Genomic DNA, 24,089 nt, shown 5'->3' on the forward strand with positions numbered 1-24,089 from the left:
AGATCCCCCATCCATATGTAGCTTATCAGAAATGTGTATCAACAAGTTCCATCAACAGTTCCTCTTACTAACTATATTATAGCTGACTATATATATATAAAAGCAATGAGTGCCTCTGACATGGTCTTGAAAGTATTCTCACATTTCCTTTCTTTCCACCTCACTTTAAGAGCAGAACTCATTGACAATTTAGAGCTGAAAAAATGTAGAGCAAAAACCCACACACCAAAAATTAGAACCTTTATGCACCTTGCTTAGGGTGTGCAGCTGGATAGTTATAAAGCCAGAAAAGATGATTCTCTTTCCTCCATTCTTCCCATCTGCAAAATGGAGTTTTCCTATGGTAGTTATAGATTTGACATTGGAACATTTCACATTTCAAAATTCTCAATAATTAACATTATTACTGAATGCATCCCCATGAGAGGGGGAGGAGACTCACCATGCAATGGCCCCAGGAACTGGTACCATATTCCCTCTACCACTTACACACAGCTGCTTTGGACTACAACTCCTAGCATGCCATAAACCTGGCAACTCAGAAGGAAGATGACTGAGGTGGATACATAAAACAAGGTATAATGAAGAAGGGGAAAAAGGTGGGGAGGCTGCTCCTGGCTGTTGGCCCTGGCAACTTCAGTATTTTGGCAAAGGCAATGGCAGCCATTACCTTGACCTCAGGGTGGATAATATGGCATATTTTGAATTTCAGATCTCTCATTCTGTCCCAGATCTCTGAGACTTGCATAACTCCTTTCTTGTAGTTCCTGCCAGTATGTCCCTTGAACTTGTTTTGGTGCATTGGGGCCTCAGCTGATCAGTTTTGGGATAGGCCTATTTTTTTTTTTTTTAATCTTAAATTTTATTTTTATATTCCCCATACAATTGCAAACGCCCCATTCTGACCCCAATCCTTCCCCTCCCGCCCCCCACCCCCCAAAAAGTGTCTCTGGTTCATAGTTTTTTGTTGATTTTGATTTTCACTTTCTTATATTCATTTTCCTGGTCCCTTATTTAAGTTTTCTAGATTCCTGCTATGAGTGAGACCATCCGGTATTTTTCTTTTTCTTTTTGGCTTATTTCGCTGAGCATGATCCCTTCCAGCGCCATCCATGTTGCTGCAAATGGCATGTGTTTATCTTTTTTGAATGCTGAGTAATATTCCATGGTATATATGTACCACATCTTCTTGATCCAGTCATCTACTTTTGGGCATTTGGGTTGTTTCCAAAGCTTAGCTATTGTAAACAGTGCTGCTATAAACATAGGGGTGCAGGTGCTCTTTGGAATTGATGTTTCTGTGGATAGGCCTATTTTGCGGAGTGTTTGGACAGGCGATTTTCAGAGTATGAGTGGGCATCTGTTATCTGAAATCCTTTCTTCCTGTTATCATTCTTTCTCCCCCCTACTCCATACCAATTAAAGATCTTTGAGCACACCAGAAGTATGCTTACTTTGCCCTTGTGTTCATGACGACTGATCAGTTTTGGGATAGGCCTATTTTGCGGAGTGTTTGGACAGGCGATTTTCAGAGTATGAGTGGGCATGTGTTATTTGAAATCCTTTCTTCCTGTTATCATTCTCTTTCTCTCCCCTACTCCATACCAATTAAAGATCTTTGAGCACACCAGGAGTATGCTTACTTTGCCCTGTGTTCATGATGACTGAACCCTTAAAATGGGTTTCCCTATAACAATTTTGGGCCCACGGGTACCCCTTGGTCACAAGATTTAAATATGGCTATTATATCCAAAATATGACTCATGATAAGCCAAATTTAACAAGCTAACCACATGATCATTAATTGCATCATTCAAATGTACTTACTATATATATAAAAAAAATCAAGCCTTGAACTGCAAAAAAATTAATGCTCTCCAGAAGACTGACAATGCAGATTTGCATTATCCGAAAGAAGAAAAAAGAATCCTTAAAACTACTTAGAGCTGTTTAGTTAAAGGGTCAGGTATTCATGCTGGCCCAAACTGGTTAAACCCTACCTTTGCTTCATTAATCCATTTGCATAATAAAACCTCCATTCAAGAGGGCAATTCAGTAGTTCATGCTTAAGTAGGATCTGAGCATAAAATTACACAGTGCCTGAACAACCCAGATTCTGGACATTCCAACCTGCTCCTGCCTGTCCAAATATCAATAGTACTATAAAAGCCCAAACTGCTTTAGAAAACCATGGCAGTGCTTTGAGAGCGTTAATCCATGTCCCCTTGCTTGATCCAAGTAATGAAACTATATCAAGAATCTTTGACTTTAGTCTGGTTAACTGGCTGACTCAACCAGGCAATCTTACAGTCACATCAAAGCAAATAAATATGACAGACATAACTTCACAAAACATTCTCTGCCTAGAATAAACACATAGGGAAATAAAAATGCAATATTAAGTTTGGGATCCTGTCATAATCTGCAGGGCTTTAGACTGCAATATGCATTCTGAATTTATCAGGGTAACCACTGAGTTTTTAAAAGGGTGCATAACTAACATGTTAATTTTTAATAATGCATACTTGAAACTTATGTTATAATGCAATGTTACTTCAATGAAAACAAAAATTCATGAGATGAAAGTAAAAAAATGTATAATAAGCAAAGAAGAAGCTGGATTAAAAATACTATTAATTCAATAGAAGGCAAGAAAGAAGGAAAAACAAATGACACAAATGAAAAGAAATAAGCTAACAAATTTAAACTCAAACATATCAGAATTTAAAGATACTGTTTCTCTTCTCATTCATTTCTGAATTGGTTTCACTCTAAAAACCTTTAGATTTTTAAATCAAGAAAGGTTAAGTCTTTCTGGGAGTAGAGAGGGCAATGATGATGGCATCAGAGCCTTAACAGGGTATACAAGTCAGAACACAGTAAGCAAAGCTTTAGCACTGCTGGGGGTGTGGAGGGGATAATGCTTACAACCTGCAATGGGGCATTTAAATGAGGAAAGCATCTACACAAGTATTCATAGTTCCCAACTTGTTTTAACACAGGAGCCAGATTTTTCATTGTAGAAGAGAAGTACAAGTAAGAAAAGGGAAGAATGAACTCTGTAGTACTGGACACAACTTACAATTATTGGTAGGACAGATGGAGAGTGAGAGAGTGAGCTAAAGAAGAAAGGAACAAGGAAGAGACATAATATATGTGTGTGTGAACTGTTCTCTCCTTTGAGGAGGTATAGGAACAGAAGCATCCCAATAGCATACGTAATGCCCAAATCTCAATTCTTAATAACCACTCTCCTCTACATCCTTTATAAGTCAACCTTTCAATGGAGGAACCTGAAAGACAATATCTCAAGCAAATGATAGAAGATTATCAACTGTTGGGGAAAAATTAATGCCATTTATCCCTGATAACAGATATAGTGGGAAGAACCTAGTATCACTTCTATGGTATTTCTGCCAATATGGTCCTAGCAAGAAGAAACATCAATCAACCCAAACTGAGGAGGCATACTAAAAAGTAACACATACTATTGAAAAATGCCCATGTCAATAAAAATTAAAAAATGACTATGAAACTTTTTCTTACTAAGGGAGACTAATGAGGCATGACAGCTAAATGCAGTAAATGCTCTGCACTAGATCCTGGATGAATAAAGGCAGAAACTGGAATGGGATCTGTGGTCTACAGATCCCATTAGATCAATGTTAGTTCCCGAATTTTGATGGATATCCTATAGTTACGTAAATCCTGCCCTTTGTCCCTCTGTATTAAGGCATACTACAATTATGTACAACTTGCTTGCAATTGATTCTGAAAAAAATCAGTAATATATAGAGGAGTGTCAGCAGAGGGAAGGAGGTAGTGCAAGAGGCAGGCAGGGGAGAGAGAAGGAGAATCTATGTCATAGAAAGTAATTATACAGGCAAGTTAAATGAGGTATAATGTAACAAATGGGGCAAGCTTTAACAGACTGTTTTTAAATTGTTTCTCTTTGGTGGTATAACAGACATATCTGTCATCTTCTCCTTTCAATAAATCTAAAGGCATTGGTCCAGAATGTGACTATAAGTCTGAGGCAGATAGATAGATGTCTGCCTTTTAAAATCTGGTTTTGAAATAGTTGTTTTCCCTTAAGGACATTCTGAAAGAATGACTGGATAAACAAGATAGAATACTCTTCCTTTCCTTCTAAATTAAAAAAGGCATCTTTCTTACCTTCAACCCGTGATTCCAAGTACTTATCCAACTCTGAATCTTTTCTCACTGCTTCTTCTGAGACCTTGGGGGCATTTGAAAGGCAAACTAGTACAACACTCATGTTATCTCGACTTCCCTGTATATTAAAGAAAAAGAAAAATTGTATTTCAACAGCTTACCAACACTGTATTTACTTCATAACAAAGTTACTTACATTAAGCAATTATAGTTTATTTAATCACCCAGAAAGCAGACATTCATTTTCACTCCAAGAACAATCTGAAAAAACACCCTGAAGAAATAGTTTCTAGTTTCTTATTTTTAGACTTTCGAGTCTACCTATTCTTACCACCATTCTAAAGCTTGAGGAATGTGAAGATATCTTCACATGTATTAAATCTTCCAAATGGTTTCCCACTCAAGAGCACATATTCTCAGAGAATTAAGTCCAAAAATGCATTCTCCCAAACAAATGTGCAATTTTTCCCCCAGCTAATCTACCTGGGTCAGAGAAATTCTACAAAAACTATTGAGTTTGATATTGCTGAGAATCACTGATTCAGCAGAATATTCAAGTCACTAAACTGAACAACTCTAAGTAGAAAAAAACAGCAAAATTGGAAACTTTTCTGAGTACAGCCTTAAACAACATAACATTAACTGGATGGCTAAGATAACACTATAATCATATTGAATAACTTTTGAAGAAAAGACATCAAATAGTTACACAGAATCATAAATAGTGTCAAGGTCTGTAGAAAGCAGCTAAAACTGCTAATTAAGGACAAATTTTACTGCAGCCTTTTAAAATCACACCCTCAAAGAAATGATCTACATTAAAAAGGAGCACAGAATACATACTACTCTATTACCATGAGATTATGAGCAATAAATTAAAAACACTTTCTCATTACTTTTCCTAAAGGCATAGTACTAGTTGAGATTCTTAGAAGAGAGTGAAACTGTTCTTAGAACAGTGATGTTTTTCAATCCCTTCCCTCTTCTGTTCACCACTCTAAAAAATTAAGTCAATGGAGGTGGTAGACTATTTCATGTTGATAATGGGGAATGCCAACCCAGGTGACAAGTCATACCAGTTCTAGTCTTTTTGGTTATTAGGGGCAGAATCTATGCAGACATTGTGTAGTTTGTATTTGCCACTATTTCAGAACACAAGTGACACAGAGCCAAAAAGACAGGCAAGGTGGCCTTAAACTTCTGCTACCACCTTCTAAAACGCAAAGCAGCAAAACTAGAAGGCAGGGGCAGTCCTGTCATAAGATGGCTTCCTCAAAATAGTAACTCTTCATAGACTCAAGCCTCGAAAGAAAGAGCCGTAAGGTATATAACCAGATTCTCAATATTTGGCAAAAATCAGGATTTTCAAATTGACCCAACTAATTGCATTCCTTAATGAAATTCACCAAAACCTTCATGATGACTTACTAGAAATACCGCACTGTATGTGTGTATCTCTCTTTCTCTTTCTGCACTGGCTCTCTGTCTCTCTTACACACACACACACACACACACACACACACACACACACACACACATTCATCTCTCTCTCTCTCTCTCTCTCTCTCTCTCTCTCTCTCTCTCTTCCAAATAGGAAACAAACCCACAAAACAAGATTCGGGCATTTACCACATAACTTCATGTCAGGGAAAAATCTTATACTATAAATATTTAAGAAACACATTACTTGAAAACTAATTTTTAAAAGCAATTTCATAAATAAACAGAACATCTTACATTTTCAAAAGTCCCGTTTCTTCTAATCATTTTCTATTTTGGTAACAACAGCATAAGTGTTGTTTAACAATTCCTAATCTATCTATATATAAAATTTTAATTAGGTTTTTGTAAGTCATAAGACATGTCTTAACAATTCAAAAATTAACTGAAAGAATTATCAAGGATACCTAAAGAAAATAATTTATATTTCTACCTCAGCATTTTAAGATCAATGATACTTTTAAAAACCTATTTTACATGAAAATGACTTTCTTACAAAAGAGTATGTGTGCTTTCAGCAATTTACAGGCAGCAACTGCCCCTGTTTTCTTGAACTAAATCATCCTTACATAAAAGAAATGATTAAAAAAAGAAAAAACAAGCAAAACCCCATTTTGGACAATTAAAACAACTAGCCTGATCTTTCACATTAATTATTTCAATATCTTTTTTTACTTTTTAATTTGGTAATAGTAGAACAGTAATACTTAAAGAAAATAAAGCATTATAGATAGTAATAGGTCAAAGTAACCAATGCTTTTGCCATAAGTAAGGGTATCTAAATTTAACTGAAAATAATTTTATACTGTTAGTTTTAAAGTTGAACACTGCATGGTTACAAAGAATTGTCCCAACTCAGGTGTTAACACAACCTATAATACAGGTTGTGAAGAGACCCTCTATTAATGCCAGTATAAATGAACACCTGACAAATGTCATCAATACTGCTCATTTTTTTTTGTAATAGAGGCATGTTTTATTTATTTATTTATTTTTGTTAGTTTGTTTGTTTATACAAGCACTGGGTACAGTCAGAAGCACGGGAGGGTGAGAGAATTCGCCAGAGCCAGAGCGGGGAGCAGAGCAGGCAGAAGGACAGAAGAACACTGCTGAGGGGAGCAGCGGGCGGCAGGAGAGGTCTGCGCGCCATGTGGGACCCTCCTCCGGTGGCCGGGGAGCAGCCAGGGATCGAACCGGCGCCGCAGAGTCCACAGGCAGCTTCGCAACCCAGCGCTCAACCGCTGCGCTACCGGGGAGGCCCAATACTGCTCATTTTTTAAAAACCTGGCATTCACTATAATTATCTCACTTACATATAGTAAAAACAAAAAACAAGCTGAAGAAACAGTCCAAATTTCCACTATCTGTGTAAAGATGAAGTCTATTATTATTTCTTTTCAATAGCATTCACCTCTTATCACCATTACTTTATTACTTGAATATTCCCTCCATACAAATTTATCTTTGTTTCAAAACTATCATCAACAGAATAAAAATTTATTGAGTTCTGTAAACCAATAATGTTCAGGGATCTGCCAAAAGTTTTACTCTCAACAAGTCCATGAGGAAAATATTATCACCCACGTTATAGATGATGAAACTGAGGCTCTTCCCAAATTCATAAGTGGTACAGCATAACTTAAAACCCAGCTATATCGTTATGAAGTCTGTGTTTTAACAAGAGAACCCATGGTTCTCAAACAGAGCACCAAAAAGTCCCAGGTACCAGAGTATGCTTACAGAAACATTTTAAATGAGGGAGAAACATAGCAATATTTAGTATCTGCAGACACCCTCAAACTACCATGAGCTAAGTTCATGGTTTCCACATTAGATAACATTAGATAACACCCTCTTTGCAAAGCTGAGATTAAAAAAAACAAATCCCCATAAAAATCAACTAACAGAGGAACTGAGAGTGGCAGTGCCCTCAAACTTCCAAGTTTTAAGATTTTGTACAGTGTCCAATAGGAACACACCTCTCATTAGTATGTGATAGTGTTTTTTAAAAAAATAAAACACTTCAATGTGTATGTATAACATGAATATGTGTTAAGACATGTATACTAATTAAGTGTGGATCTAACTAATATCTATAACTGTTAAATATTAATGTGGTTAAGTAGTATTGTGAAAAAAATAAGACACTCAGACACCATCAACCAAGAAAGTCTGAGAATCTCTATACTATATACTGTACTTTTACTATCAGTTCTTCTCTGTAACTCAAAATATGTAATGACACCCCACACTAATACTATGTTTATTATATTTTCTGAAAACTATATGGAAAGAAATTCTCTAAGTTTAGAGGTAAACAATTATTTGGGGGAATACACAAATGTATCAATAATCTGGACTGATAGTATCTTTGCAAAATAAGTCACTAACTTTCCTAAATTTAAATTATTTATCCAGCTCATGTTTTAAAAAATAAGCAAGCTGGGCCTCCCCGGTGGCGCAGCGGTTGAGCGCTGGGTTGTGAAGCTGCCTGCAGCCTCTGCGGCACCGGTTCGATCCCCGGCTGCTCCCCGGCCACCAGAGGAGGGTCCCGCATGGCGCGCAGACCTCTCCTGCCGCCCGCTGCTCCCCTCAGCAGTGTACTTCGGTCCTTCTGCCTGCTCTGCTCCCCGCTCTGGCTCTGGTGAATTCTCTCACCCTCCCGCGCTTCTGACTGTACCCAGTGCTTGCATAAATAAATAAATAAATCTTTAAAAAAAAAAAAAAATAAATAAAAAATAAGCAAGCTTCTGATAGGTGGTTTACAAACTTTAGAGAAATCAAACAGTACAATTTTGCTTCAAACATCTTTGTATTTGTTAAAATTTTTATATTATTATTTGAAAATTTATTTATTTCTGCTTAGATGAACTATGGGTGTAGGCCAGAGGTGGGGGAGGTGAGTGGATTCACCAGAGATAGAATGAGGAGCAGAACAGGAGGATCTACTGAAATTCACTGCTAAGAGGAGAGGCGAGTGAGATAGGAGGTCTGCTCGTCCTATGTGGTCAGCTTCCTGGCTAGGAAACTCAGGTCATAGTGGTGATAGCGTGATAGCGCTGAGACTTAACCCCTACATCACCAGGAAGGCCCCCCAATTTTTTTATTATTCTTACAATTATTTTTTTTTAAAAAAAGATTTATTTATGCATACAAGAACTGGGGAAAAGGGCAGAGGTGTGGACGGTGAAAGGATTCACCCAGAGACAGAGTGGGGAACAGAACAGGCAGACTGACTGAAATACACGGCCGACGTGAGCAGCAGGCAAGTCAGGAGCTACGCCATGTGGGTTGCTCCCTGGCTGGCTGGGGGATCGAACTCATACTGCAGTGGCTGTGAACTGCTTCATAGGTTACGTCTTAATCCCTTGCGCCACCAGGGAGGGCCCTCTTAGAATTATTGATAAGAATAAAGTCTAGTATTTCCCTTGGGGAAGTTTTCCCATCAAATCCTCTGGGGACACCTTGGTAACATGCATGCGAAACTTGGGTCAGAAAACACAATTCCAGTCTCAATAGTCTACCATCAACAGTTATCAAATATATGGCTTACCACACACTATCTTTTACAGTCGATACCCACTTCTGTACTTGAAAACTAGAAACAAATTTTTTCAGTTTGTTCATGTCAGAAGTTTTCTATGAGCATGAACTAAAATGAGTTTGATTTATAGGTTATGAAAGGTCATGCAATATCAGCTACATATTCCATGCAACCAGAAATTAGTTGTCAATAAACATCATAAATGCTAGCAATGGCAATAAAATGTGAAGGCACTCTCTCAGAGACCATTCTCCCCCAGAGTTAAATACCTAAATAGGTTATGTGACCACTCATCAAACACAGCTTCATACTATTAAATGGCAACCCCCCCCAATGATTACCATTAGCAATAATTGTTCTAACTACCTTTTAGAGTTGTGAAAATTCAATGAGTTAAAACATGAAGTGCTTAGAACAGTATTCGACTCATAGAAAGCAATAATTTGCTGATACTATTGTGATTATGATCATCACAATCTCCTAAGATTTCATGAGTTAACATATGAAACGTATATATTACATGTAATATATGTACAAGTGGATGAAAACCAGTAAGGAATGAGTGTTAGACATATTGGAAAATAGTAAGACTTCATTTAAATCTATTATCAGGAAAGCATTACTTAACTGGATGTATTCTATTTATCTCTCCTCCTAAAGCCACTAACATTTAATAATTGCTAAGTACTTGCTTTACATAGATTTAAAATATATAACCAATCTTTCAGACTACATTTAAAATAATTAATTTTTTAAACTACATTATTCTATAATATTGTAACCCTTCGCTGTTATATTACAAACAAGTAAATTTACGGAGTTAGAAAAGCAGGAATGAAGATGTTTCTCAAATTCCTTTAAGTATCATTCAGGGGTTCAAAAAACTCTGAAGTCTATTAGGTTTCAGAAGCTATTAAGCTCTTCAAAGCTGATTTCAAATTTGAATGCAGCTTCATTCAAAATAGCTAAGACAGCCAACTTCCACTACAATTGAGTAAATTATGTGTAATAACCCCTTGTCTGGTTACTATTATTTAGCATTTCGGAGATTTTAATTTGCCTCGACTCTTTTGGTAGCATCACCAGGTACATGAACCACTAGCGAGTGAAGATATGCCACCAGAATCATTTAAAACCCATTGAGGAGGGTGGGGCCAAAATTCCAGAAAACGGGCCTCCCCGGTGGCGCAGCGGTTGAGCGCTGGGTTGCGAAGCTGCCCGCGGCCTCTGCGGCGCCGGTTCGATCCCCGGTTGCTCCCCTGCCACCGGAGGAGGGTCCCACATGGCGCGCAGACCTGTCCTGCCGCCCACTGCTCCCCTCAGCAGTGTACTTCGGTCCTTCTGCCTGCTCTGCTCCCCGCTCTGGCTCTGGTAAATTCTCTCACCCTCCCGTGCTTCTGACTACACCCAGTGCATGTATAAACAAAAAACAAAACAAATAAATAAATAACATGCCTCTATAAAAAAAACAAACAAACAAACAAACAAACAAACAAACAAAATTCCAGAAAACTAATTTCCTTTTAATGGGCGGGAAAATACTGTATATTCACTATACAAATTTATTCTCTTTACTCCAAATTACAGGCTTAATAGATTTTTTTACTATTCCCTCAGTTAGACGTCATTAGACAGAATGCAATGCAACCACGAATAATGTCTTAAATTTAAAAAATTATCGATATGGAGAGTTCTGTAATATATTGCTGATTGCAAAGGCAGATTGGAGAGTAACAAAGATAATGATTTCATTTGTGTAAAAACACACATACTCATAGCCAGGCAAAAAAATATTGGAGATATGCAACAATGAAAATAGCTTAGTTGGGTGGCAAAATTTTTAAGTGCTTGTATATTCCATATTATCTGGACTTAACCAGTAACAAACATTTTTTTGTAATGGGGAAAATGCTATTTCCATTTGCTAATCAAGCAAAAAACATGCTATAGGTCAGAATCACTCATTTAGAGTTCAAGGAAAAGCACATTTTAGAGTCACTTACAATTAAATCACTGACAAGCATTGATACTTCTATATGTGACTTAGGTAGAGAAGTAAAAAGCATACAGTGTTTAAAGAGAAAAAAAAAAATAAATCAAAAGGACTAGCAGTACTAGCATCAAGAAACTTTCAGGAAAAAAAGGCTTCCAACTGGAAAATCCCAGCCCTTAAATTTTTTTCCTTTGTGCAGTTGTCTCTTCCCATTCTATAAAAAAGTAGTAGAGACTTCACCAAAACCTGGACATTTCCACAGATGTAGATCCTTTCTAAGAAAGGTTCTGGCTATGCTTGTACCTTCCACAGCAAGACAGAATGGTTCTAATCTAAACAGTCAAAATCTTTATTTCATATAACCAAATGTTAGTTTTGTCTTGGTATCTTTTCAATCACAGAATACTTGCATATTCCTAACTCAAAATTTAACTGATTACTATAGAAACATCATAAAAAAGTTTAAAAAAGAAAAAAAACCCACTTGAAACTGTGTTTAGTAGCTCGGTAAAGACACCCAAGGAAATGGTTGCTTCTTCTCTATTTCTCTGGATTTCCCCCTTATTACTGAATCAAGTTAAGATTCATAGAAGATTACAGATCTAAGTTAAACTTCAGTGTTCCACAGGAACTCTTCAGAGAACACATACTAACCTTTGGTTTCTAATCAGTGATGATAAAATATGAATTCTATATGAAAAGAATGCGGATATCTTTTACTAAGGTTACTATCCATCATGTTATACATCGCTTAGTTACGTGCAAATTCCTTTTAAATTTTATTGCTAGGGAAGAGCTTCCTTTTACTAGATAGAAAGAACTATACAACTCATACTTTTACTTCAGTTTTTGTCTTAGTGGCTCAGAAACTAAATTACAAAACTTTACTTGGCATAGATTACTCTTTTGTATATCTAATACCAAATTACACTATATGCATATTTAATAAAATTGTTTCAAAATAAGATTGATAGTTTTTGCCAATATATATAGGAAATTTGAACCAAAATTCACAATTCTGTAGAGATGCCTCTGCCACAGCAACAAGCTATAAAGTACTTATTAAATGACAGCAAATGTCTTAAAATTATTAAACTTAATTTTCAAACTAGAAGGTTGAGAAAAACATGAATGGCAAAAGAGAAGTTTCCTTTCTGGAAAACTTTAGAATATCAGAAACATCAATGAAAACATTAAAAATTTAATGTTACTTACCAATCCTTTCAAAATTAATAGGGTACTTTAATTATAACAAAAAGACTTACACATACCTTATGTAAACAAGTGTCCACTACCCAATTGCACACATTTTCCAGGTCATCAGATACCTCAAGCCTAGATTTAACAAATTCACAGAGCTCCTCATTACTCATAACATCCCAGATCCCATCACAAGCCAAGATGATAAATTCATCCTCTTCTGCTCTTAAAATTTCATAAACCTCAGGCTCTGGAGAAACAAGTTGTTCTGTTGGGCCCTTGCCATCAACACACTTGTAATCATAGTCCCCCAGAGCACGAGACACTGCTAATGAACCATTAACACGTTGTATCATTACGCTGCCGCCTGCATTTTGGATTCGCTCCTTTTCCCTTGGATTGCAAGGTTTGTGATCTTGGGTAGAAAAGCAGACTTGTCCATTCCTATACAGAACAGCACGTGAATCACCACAGTTGATAAAGTAGACATGCTTAGGTGAAATCATAACTCCCACTGCAGTTGAACCGCTCCTGTCCATTCCATTTCTGAGGTCTGAAAAGTTACGCATGTATTCATCAATTTTCAAAAAGCCAGTTCTGATACCATTCTTGACATTTTCCACTGAAGGCTCAAGAGCAGATCCTGATTTTCCAGCTGCCCTAAAGTCTTCATTATTAGTGATGTGTTCTAATAAATGTGTTGAGCAGTAATTTGCTACACGGGATCCAGCATGCCCATCATAAACTGCAAAAAACGACCAGTCTTCCAAGCCTTGAGGAATACCTACAACAGCCGTGTGAGCATCTTCCATTTCCACTCTCCATCCCTGCATGCTGCTTAAGCCATAACGTAAACCATTCCCAGCACCATGAGCATTATGTTTCTCAGTTTTGGGTTTATCCAAAAATGCACCCATGTTTAGTAATGAATCTGAAAGAAAAAAAAAGTGTAGGTATTAATATTAAAATTTGATAATTAATCCACAATATTTTATCAATTCTCTATTAACTTCAATCTCAAGTGTATTTTTAGTATTATCCAAATATACTAGAACAAAAAAAGAAACCAAAAAATTTCCTACAGTATTCTAAAACAATGCTTTCTCAATCCTAGCATACGAGAATAAACAGATTAAATCAGAATCTCTGGGGGGTGGGATCCAGATTTTCTCAGTAATTTTTTTAAAAAGCTTCTTTAGTGATTCATGCAGGAAGTTGAGACCCACTATTTTAGGAGAAAGGAAAATCAAGAAATAAAACCTATTAGATTCAAATGCAATTTGTAAGTTTAAGGGCCAATGTATATATAAAACTGGACAATATTTAGAATGATAGAACATTGAACTCAATATTTTAAAAAAAAGGTAGAAAAGTATACTAATAATTTTTTAAAAGGCTTCCAAAAGTATGGTAATCAGGAGTCATCCCCAATGATCATGAAGGCAGTCCCAAAATCCAAAAAAAAAAAAAACCATAAAATCTCTATTCCACATTTGATCTTATCAAGGTTTTATTGAATAGCAAATTGAAATCTTTACTTGGATTTGCTGAAATCTACTATTTGGATTCTGTTAAAGACAAGCATAGCTCTAACAATGTGCTAAAGAATAAAGAACATTAATTATACTGTTGATTTCTATGCCCCATGAAGTAGCATTTGGGTAACTTTTACTATACACTACGGTATAGTATAATAAACTGTAAAGTACTATGCTCTCTGCAAACCAACCAAAGGAATAACTTACACTAACACTGTGAGTGAACCATTCAAGACCCAGCAGATACATCCTGTCCATTTTAATATATCACTATTTCCTTGAAGAAGTAAATCTACCTAAAAAATAGTAAAATGCATAAATGTACTCAGTGCAAGACTGAAAACTCGGATAAAATGGTATCTATAAGTCAGTATCAAACTATGGCAAAGCACATCATAAATTCATGAAAAGATGATGCATGCATCTGGAGGGGAAAAATTCTTTCTGGGAAGAATTTAGAGAAAGACAAAATATTTAGTGCTGCTTTGTTGTAACACAAGTATCAAATTCTGCCTAAATGATTTCTATTTCTGTAAGAAGCCAGGTGAAAACATAATTCTGATGTTGCACTTTTGTAATTTTATAGAACATGGTTAACTGATACTTTCCTAGACATGAATATTAAAGTTATACTATGAGGCATGTTAGCAAAAACCTACATTTCCAGTCATTCTTGCAATACATTTCTTCAGTCTAAGACACTGCAGTGTAAGCATACTCTCAAAGAGACCTGATAATAATGCAACATTAATGCAAATTTCAGCTAGCAACATAAGAGCTGCTGGAAAACACAAACCGATTTTTCCATATTTCACAATAGCAGAAAATAAAGCTCTTCGGATACCCCTGAGGAAAAATAAAAGTTGTAAAGAGTAGAATTACATCTTATATAGTGCTTAGTGTGTAAAGTCAACATATGGCTAACATGATGGAAGACTCAAAATTACTCTTAAAAACCTGAAAAACAACCAAAGCTATCAATTATATGACCAGGCACTTGGGCCTATAACTTCACCTGTTACCAATCAACTCATTTAATCTTTGCAACAACCTTAAGAGGTAGACACTACCATTATTTTATAGATGAGGGTACTACCTCACAGAATGGCTGAGTAATAATCACTTCAGGTAGGCAGGAAGTTGTTTAACCAGGCTACCTGGCTCCAAAGTTCATTCTCTCAACTACCAGCAACAAATAATACATTAAATATTAAAAGCACGCCATTTTCCCCCTCCAGAGTTGAAACAAATCTTCATTTCCTTGCATGAACAAAAATATCTGTATGTCAGAATCTTCACAGATTTCTCTCACAGTACTTCATTACTAAATTCTTTCAAGTCTACCTCCAAATATATCCAAACGAAGTCTACTTCTCTCCATCTGTAGTTGCACCATCCAGTTCCAGTCATCATCATCGCTTGCCTAGGCTACTACAATAACCTAGTGACCTGCTTCCACTTTCGTCTCCCAGTATTTCACTCCCCAGAGTGATCTGTCTTAAAAATAATGGAATCATGTCACCCAACTTCCCAAATCATTTAGAAGAAAATCCAAACTTTTTATTAGTGCCCTATATAACCTGGCCTCTGCTAGTTCAACTTAATTCTTTTTTTTAAAAAAAGATTTATTTATTTATTTATTTATTTATTTATTTATTTATACAAGCACTGGGTACAGTCAGAAGCGCGGGAGGGCGAGAGAATTCACCAGAGCCAGAGCGGGGAGCAGAGCAGGCAGAAGGACCAAAGTACACTGCTGAGGGGAGCAGCGGGCGGCAGGAGAGGTCTGCTTGCCATGTGGGACCCTCGCCCAGCGGCCAGGGATTGAACCGGCACTACAGAGGCTGTGGGCAGCTTCGCAACCCAGCACTCAACTGCTGCGCCCCGGGGAGGCCCCTAGTTCAACTTAATTCTTGTAACTTCCATCATTACTTACTGCTCTCTAGCAAGTGGTCTTTTCAACTGCCAATACTCCAAGCTTGTTCTTCATCCATGGACTTTTATTTTTACTGTTTTCTCTTTTTACCTATCCACTCCTATTCTTTCTTGACTACCCAATTTAAAGTGTTCGCAAAAGACCATCACAGCTCATTTTCTGTTTTTATTTTACTCAAGAGTATGCTGAAATTGGTTTTGATTTTTTTTTTAACCCTAGCCAGAAAGTTCCATAGAAAAACTTGTCTTTTTTTTTTTTTTTTTAAAGATTTTATCTATTTATAAAAGAACTGGGGTGCAGGCCAGAGGTCTGGGAGCTGAGAGGATTCACCAGAGACAGAGTGGGGAGCAGAACAGGCAGAGGGACAGAAGACACTGCTGAGGGGAGCAGTGGGCGAGGCAGGCGAGGTCTGCTGTGCCATGTGGGATTCTCCCTGGCTGGCTGGGAATTGAACCCACGCTGTAGAGGCTGTGGACAGCTTCACAGCACGGCGCTCAACCCACTGCACCACAAGGGAAGCCCAAAAAACTTCTGTCTTGTTGGCTGCTAAAATCACTAAACTACACATGGCACATTTGTAAGCATCTCATAAGTATTTATTTGTCAAATAAATTAATGAATGAGCAAGTGAACACTAAATGAAGTAGCTGGCTTGCTCTAAATAATATTCAATAATGCTTACATTATGGCAGGTCTACTTCAATTCAAGCTCATTAAAGATAGAAAACAGAAATACAACTGTCAGCTATAGTATAAGTTTTTGAGTGCATTGAGGCTTAAATATATAAAGCAATGTGTTTAGTTCTAAGAAATCCATTTTAAGAGGGACATAAACAAAACTAAAATATATACTGAGTAGAAGAATGAGAATAGCACACAGCCCAGAAAACAGATCAAATAAAGAACATCTGAGGAAGGTGGCACTGTGTAGACTAGAGGATACCGTGACTATGGATTAATCTTAATACACAAGTATTAACTCCTAACTGATGGAGAATACAGAATCCTTTTAAAAGAAGAAAGATCATATTCATTTGTTCCAGAGGGCAGATATAGAATTAATGGATGGTCTGGCTTTCATTTCATTAAGACATTTTTAAAAATTATGTTATTAGGGATGCTAAATGAAAGGGGTTCAATATATACTATTATTTCTAGTTTTACACATACTGGAAATTTTCCCTAACAAGAATTCTTTTAAAAACTAATTTAATGCTATTTTCCTAAGAACTATTATAAAAAGGACTACTTCATGAGCAGTCACACATGGATACTTTTTTTTTAATAAAGATTTTTATTTATTTATTTATACAAGCACTGGATACAGTTAGAAGTACGGGAGCGTGAGAGAATTCACCAGATCCAGAGCGGGGAGCAGAGCAGGCTGACTGAAGTACACTGCTGAGGGGAGCAGCGGGCAGCGGGAGAGGTCTGTGCACCATGTGGGACGCTCCTACGGTGGCCGGGGAGTAGCCGAGGATTGAACTGGCGCTGCAGAGGCTGCGGGCAGCTTCGCAGCCCAACGCTCAACCACTGAGCCACCAGGGGAGGCCCACACATGGATACTTTTTTTTTTTTTTTTTAAGATTTATTTATTTATTTATACAAGCACTGGGTAGGGTCAGAAGCGCGGGAGGGTGAGAGAATTCACCAGAGCCAGAGCAGGGAGCAGAGCAGGCAGAAGGACCGAAGTACACTGCTAAGGGGAGCAGCGCGCTCCTCCGGTGGCTGGGGAGCAGCCAAAGATCGAACTGGCTCCGCGGAGGCTGCGGGCAGCTACGCAGCCTAGCACTCAACCGCTGCGCCCCCGAGGAGGCCCATGCACATGGATATTTTTGATCTTAATAAAATTTAAACTGGAGAACATGCAGAGGAAAGAACTACCCTAAACAACTTTATTCCTTCATAATTACAAATGTCAGATATCTGCACTTTTACCAGCCCTACAGCCAAAAATAAGACTCAGTCATCTCAAAAGCATGATGGGACAGACTGGACTGAGACCTGATCAGAAAGCAAGCCTTTTCAGGACAACCAGGATGACTAATCTGAGAGGGTTAACGTTCTTCTCAACCCTTATTATTTCAATTAACTTTCGCTCCAGAGGCTTACTATAACAAGTAACTATAATAGGCTTTCATCTAATTTGAGGCACTGAGGAACAAGCAAATACTTCCATAGTGCTCACTCTGTGGCAGACACTGCTTCAAATGCTTCACAACATTAACTCATTTAAATTCTACCCTTCAGAAAATAAATATCAAAGAAACCTTAACCAAAAATTTTAGACAAAGCAAATCATAAAATTTCAACAAAGGACAATCAGATACCGCAAAATTCCCCTTCTCCTTCCCACAGCTGGCACACTATTTCTTGGAGGGGCACATGGACATTGGCAAGCCTTGCTACTAGGGCAATCTGTCAATCCCATCTGTTTCTTATCAAAAGGATGAGGTGGTAGCAGGGATGTCTCAGATAGAGCAAAAAGACATTTCTCAAGGATTTCTGAAGACTAGTGTGTTGCTATTTTGACTAAAACAATCTTAGTGTTAAAAGTAGCAATAATAGTAATAATGCTTACTTTTATGTGTGTGATCTCTATATGACCAGGCTTTGTATTCAGATTGATATGCACTGTATCATTTAAATCTAATAACAATTCAGTAAAGTTAGTATTATTAGTATTCCTACTTTACAACTGAGATGATTGAGATACCTAGTGTGTCCAAACAACACAACTAAAGTGGCAGCCAGGATTCAAACCAAAGCTGAATGACCTAGTGTTTGCATTCTTAAATTCTAAACTTAGTTAAATTCTAAACTTAGGTGATTAACATTATAAAAACGTTTTTAAAAGAAAAAATAGCTATATAAATGCTTGGGGCTGAAAAATCAAACTGTGTGTGTGTTTAATATATATAACATGGTATAGTACCCAGATAGGATCCTAGCATAGAAAAGGCACTAGAAAAACTGGTGAAATCCACATAAAGTCTGGACTTTAGTTAACAAAACAGTACCAGTGCTGGTTTTTCAGAATAGAGAAATGCACCACAGTAATGTTAGAAGTTAACTAGAGGAAACTAGGTAAGGGGCATACAAGAACTCTCCGTACTATGTTTGCAAGATTTCTGTAAATCCAAAAATTATTTCAAGGTTAAGAACTTATTTAAAAAATTAAAGTAACAAGCCTCAGTTAAGTATAACACTTCATGCCAACCAAAGAGTCAGATAACCCAAGGATTATAGACAGCCATGGAAAATCTCTCCATTTGTGATTTTGCCAATCATGCTAAGTTGGCTTGGAAACATATACCAAAAATACCAAGATTATACAATAATTAGAAATTCAACCCGGGACCTCCCCTGGTGGCGCAGGCAGTTGAGCGCCACACTGTGAAGCTGTCTGCAGCCTCTGAAGCGTCGGTTTGATCCTGGCTGGCCAGTGAGGGTCCCACATGGCGCAGCAGACCTCTCCTGTCGCACCCGCTGCTCCCCTCAGCGTTGTATTTCGTCATTCTGTCTGTTCTGTTCCTGCTCTGTCTCTGGTGAATCCTCTTACTCTACCGCGCATTTGGCCTGTATCCGGGTTCTTGCATAAATAAATAAATAAAATCTTAAAAAAAAAAAGGAAATTCAACCCTGTAACTATTACTGAGAAGTTAGCTTAAATAACCCAAATTACACACAAATGTATTATTTAATAATATTAACAAATAAAATTACCAGTATATTCCAAACAAATTCCTATAATAGGATAATATATTTGGTTATCAGTTATATATATTTCACCATAACAACAGATAAAAAGAGAAAAACCTTTGTGTATATATGATATTCATTACAATGTTTATAATGAAAATAAATATAACTTGTATTTCTAATGGAGGGATGGAGTAAATCCATAGCAGTGGTTCTCAATGAGGATAGATTCTGGGCCCCAGAAGACTTCTGACAATGCCCAGAGAGACTTTTTTGATTGTCACAGCTAGAATGGGATGGCAGTATTACTGGCATATAGTCAGTAAGAGAGGCCAGAAAGACTCTAAAACATTCTGCAATGCACAAAACCAAACAGCACAGCACAAAATACATGGGCAAAAGAAGGACAGTGGAATTCACTCACTACTCTTGGCCTACTTTTTTAAATTGACAAATCTGAAACAATCTAAGAAACAAATCAGTAATAACATTGGATTATAACCCTATTGGATTACAAGTATAAAATAAGTATCCATGGTGCCATACTGATAATAAAAATAAAGACTGAATGGGAGACAACAAACATTTCCAGCACAGGAAATTAAAAAAAAATCTGTATAAATGCTCTGCCCTCAAATAGGCGGACCATGTAACATCCACCTATTAAGTGACATCCTTTGCAAGAAGCAAAAATGACAAGGAAGAAAAACAATAGAGGAGAAACCTGACAAATACTACCTCAGGCAGTGAAGGTCAACATTAACAGTCATAAATCATGTTCACAGTTCGTACTTTTGATATTATGTGATGAAAATAGTATATAGCTCTTCGGTCTTCTTTCCAAAGACCCATAACCCCACTCTAATCATGAATAAAACATTAGACAAATCCCAACAGGCACATTCTACAAAATGCCTGACCAATACACCTCAAAAGTTTCAAAGTCATAAGAATTATGGGAGTCTGAAAAACTGCTACAGCCAAGTAATATCTAAGAAGACCTAATGATACAAGTAAGTACAGTAAATAATTCTCCAGGTTGACTTTCTCCTACTTTCTCCAGGTTGACTATCATGGCATAGTCAGATTCTTACATAGCACCTGACTTTCCCCAGAGATATAACCCAATGGATCAGGATAGAAACTACAGCATTTTCTGACCTAGCCTTCAAAGCCACAACATGTCATTAGTGCTGCATTTTGTTGGTTACAAGCAAGTCAGATGTAAGGTGAAGGGACACAGACCCCACCTCTTACAGGGGGAGATTAAAAAAGAATTTGCAGGCATGTATTAAAACTACCACACATGGCAAAAGACTGGAGGTCTACTTTGACTAGGCTGAAGTTCAAAGGTTCTGGATTTAGAGACAGCAGATTTAGTTGAAGGCCACTACTGAAACCAGTAGAGAAACCATTTTTGAAAACCAGACATTTAAGCTATGAATTTACATAATAAATGCTGAAACTATCTGCCTTCTTTCCCAGCTCAACATTCAGAAATTTTTATTTATTATTATTATTGTGTTTTTTTTTTTTTGGTGTGGGACCCTCGCTGGTGGCCGGGGATTGAACTGGCGCTACAGAGGCTGCGGGCAGCCTCACAACCCAGCGCTTAATATCCAGAAATTTTTAAAACCTCAGGCAGGCAAGAGTTCAGTTGCCATCTGAGGAAATTCAGTATCTCCACACAGGTACTAACTGACTACCTAGACACTGGAACACTCCACAAAATGGTCAGGTCACCCTACTGTGAAGCCTATACCAAGTGATAGTCCTTGTCCATTCATAGTTTCCAAACAAACTTGAACATGAACAGACATACAAAGATTACCAGACAATGAAAGAAAATGCTCTTAGGAACTAAAATGAGAACACTGTTCAATAAAAGGTTACAAAATTAGGATGTAAAAAACACCCCAAAAGCAGAATTCTGTGCACTTCCTTTTGACCCTCCCCTCAAAACAAATCAAGACAGTCAAAATAGGAAATAAAGCTAAGAAAGTTTTAGGATGAGTCCAGGGAACAATATCCTGCTAAAAGATATTCCTGAATGAATAAGAAAAGCAAAGAGAAGAAATTTATCAAATGATTCAGAAGTTTCCAGAACTAAATATGCATGTCAAGATGGAAAGTAGCTAGCAAAACTGATGAAAGCAGAACCACATTAAAAAAAAAAAAAAAAAAAAAAAAACCGAAATTTCAAATATAGTGATAAGATAAAAACCCTAAAAATTCCCAGAGGGGAAAAAAACAATTTTGCAGCTTGTTTGATCTAATGGATAGAGAATCAGGGACCAGAAGAGCATCTGAAATCTCATAGTAACATCTGGTAAAGATGCACATAACTTGTGCAATTGTTGGATTACAGAGTATCTACTCTAGAGAAATTCTCCTTTCTACAAATGGAGAAACACGCAATCATACTGATGCAATGTAATAATCTCAGAAGTGACAAATACGGGTTATATCTGCATATATCATTATGAATATCTTTAAAAAACAAAGCTAGCTGAAATAGGATACACAGTGATGTGTTTTATATAAAGCAATATTAGGCACATGAGCATATAGCAAAGTTATTAAAAACAGACTTGGGTATATAAAAATTATATACTATCAAGACCAATTTGACCATAGTTATTACTTATAGAGAAAAGGAAAGAGAGATGTAGTGATGATATTTAGGTAAAGTCAGTAACATTTTCTTTCTTTCTGAAAGCAGTTTGAAGCAAATATAGCTAAATGTTAATAATGTCCACTAATCTTGATGGTAGGCACATGGCTCCTTATGTCAAAAATCAACTTAAATTTTCATGCAGCAAGATGGTTCAAAAAGCTGCACATATTGATATACAAATCCAAGTTTCAGCAAATTTCATTTCCACACATTAATTTTGCATCATTTTCTCTTGCTACTAAATGGTCATTAATGCCAATTTCCTTTACAAATATTACAGCAAAATTTAGTCAACCAAAAAATATGGGTACTTGCTCTGTTCAATTTATGGAGTGTGAAAATTCTATGTAAACACATATGTAGAACAGAAACTGTTTAGCCAAAATAAATGTCACTTCTGTTTTAACAGATGCCTGGTCTAACACTTAAAATAAAAGATCAACTCATTAAAATTTATCTGCCTACTAAATTTTGAGAGTTCTTTAAAATTACTTTCAAGAGAAATGGGAAAAAGCTTTTTAAAAAACGGAAGAAAGGCTTCAAAAGTACTACAGGAAACAAGTTATGAGACTGTTTCCTTATTTTCTCAAATTCAAAATATTTAAATTTCTGTATAGTATTATCAAATAACAATCTGTATGAAAACAAATACCTCATGATACTTTAACCTTTAGTGACCTATCTTTTGTAATGAAAATAATTCATATTGATATATTAACCTATGTGATAAAGGGACTTTCCAGTTCAAGACATATGGAACTAACGCTATGAAAATGGAAAAAGGGACTGCAGATTTAAACATATGCCTCTATACTCAGCATTCCCCCAAGCAAAAAAAAAAAAAAAACAAAAACACAAACCCACAAAATAGTTCACTGATTTTTTTTTTGAAAGTTTATAAAGTCATAAACATGAGCCATAAATAAGTCAAAGAAATCTTCCAGACTGTATGACAGATACATAAAAGGGGGAGATAAATAAATATCACAGAGATTCAATATAAGAAGAGCAACAACAGGCCAAATATTCCAGAAACAGGGACTAAGAGGATTAATTATCAAACAAAAACAAGAAAAAATTTCTCTGATTTGAGGGAAAATTCACTCAGACTCAAAGTCCCCTCTTTGGAGAAGTGGAGGAGAGAGACCCAATGTTCAGACATCATGAACTTTCAGATCACCAACAATTAAAAGGATCCCTTAAAAGCTTTTGGGGATGATGTGGTAGCTCCTGAAATAACAAAAAAATACACTACCATATGATCCAGCCATCCCACTTCTGGGTACATATCCAAAATATGTATTTTTTTGAAAGCAGATCCTCAGAAAAAAAATGTGCACACCCATGTTCACTGCAGTACTATTCACAACAGTCAAGAGACAGAAGCAATCCAAGTAAATGGCTAAACAAAATGTAGTTTATAACACATAATAAATTATTTTTCAGCCTCAGAAAGAAAGGAAATTCTGTGACAGACTATAACACAGATGAATCTAGAAGATGGTATGTTAAGTAAAATGTCATAAAAATAGAAAATAGTGTATGAATTCATGTATATGAGGTAACTAGAATAGTCATATTCACATAGATGGAAAGTGGAATGATGGCTGCAGGGGGAGATTGATACAGGGCAGTTTAATGAGTACATTTCTGTTTTACCAGATGAAAATTCTGGAGCTCTGTTGCACAAAGGCATAAATATACTTAACACTAGTTACTGTACATTCAGAAATGGTTTAGATGGTAAATTTTATGTTATTTTTAACCACAATTTAAAAAAAATATTTAGACCTTCTAGTAAAATAGGTATAAGATTGAGACTG

The 24,089-nt window shown here is 36.6% G+C and overlaps 1 protein-coding gene across 9 annotated transcripts in view; it reads right to left on the bottom strand.

The window, feature by feature from the left end:
• Nucleotides 1–24,089, bottom strand: part of PPM1B (protein phosphatase, Mg2+/Mn2+ dependent 1B) — a 62,375-nt gene that overhangs the window by 23,197 nt on the left and 15,089 nt on the right. For 7 of the 9 annotated variants that reach the window (XM_054687775.1, XM_054687777.1, XM_054687779.1 and 4 more), the window contains exons 2-3: nucleotides 12,485–13,344; nucleotides 4,177–4,294 (exon numbers count right to left, since the gene is read on the bottom strand). In XM_054687775.1, coding sequence (XP_054543750.1) covers nucleotides 4,177–4,294; nucleotides 12,485–13,330 — 964 coding nt within the window. In that variant the 5' untranslated portion in view covers nucleotides 13,331–13,344. Of the gene's footprint in view, nucleotides 1–4,176; nucleotides 4,295–12,484; nucleotides 13,345–14,158; nucleotides 14,248–24,089 lie in introns of those variants that run through there. The other 2 variants (XM_037528141.1, XM_054687780.1) reach the window with 2 other exon arrangements.

Source organism: Talpa occidentalis, unplaced genomic scaffold (assembly GCF_014898055.3).
Source record: "Talpa occidentalis isolate TD23 unplaced genomic scaffold, MPIMG_talOcc4v2.1 talOcc4.5, whole genome shotgun sequence".
NCBI classification, from domain to species: domain Eukaryota; kingdom Metazoa; phylum Chordata; class Mammalia; order Eulipotyphla; family Talpidae; genus Talpa; species Talpa occidentalis.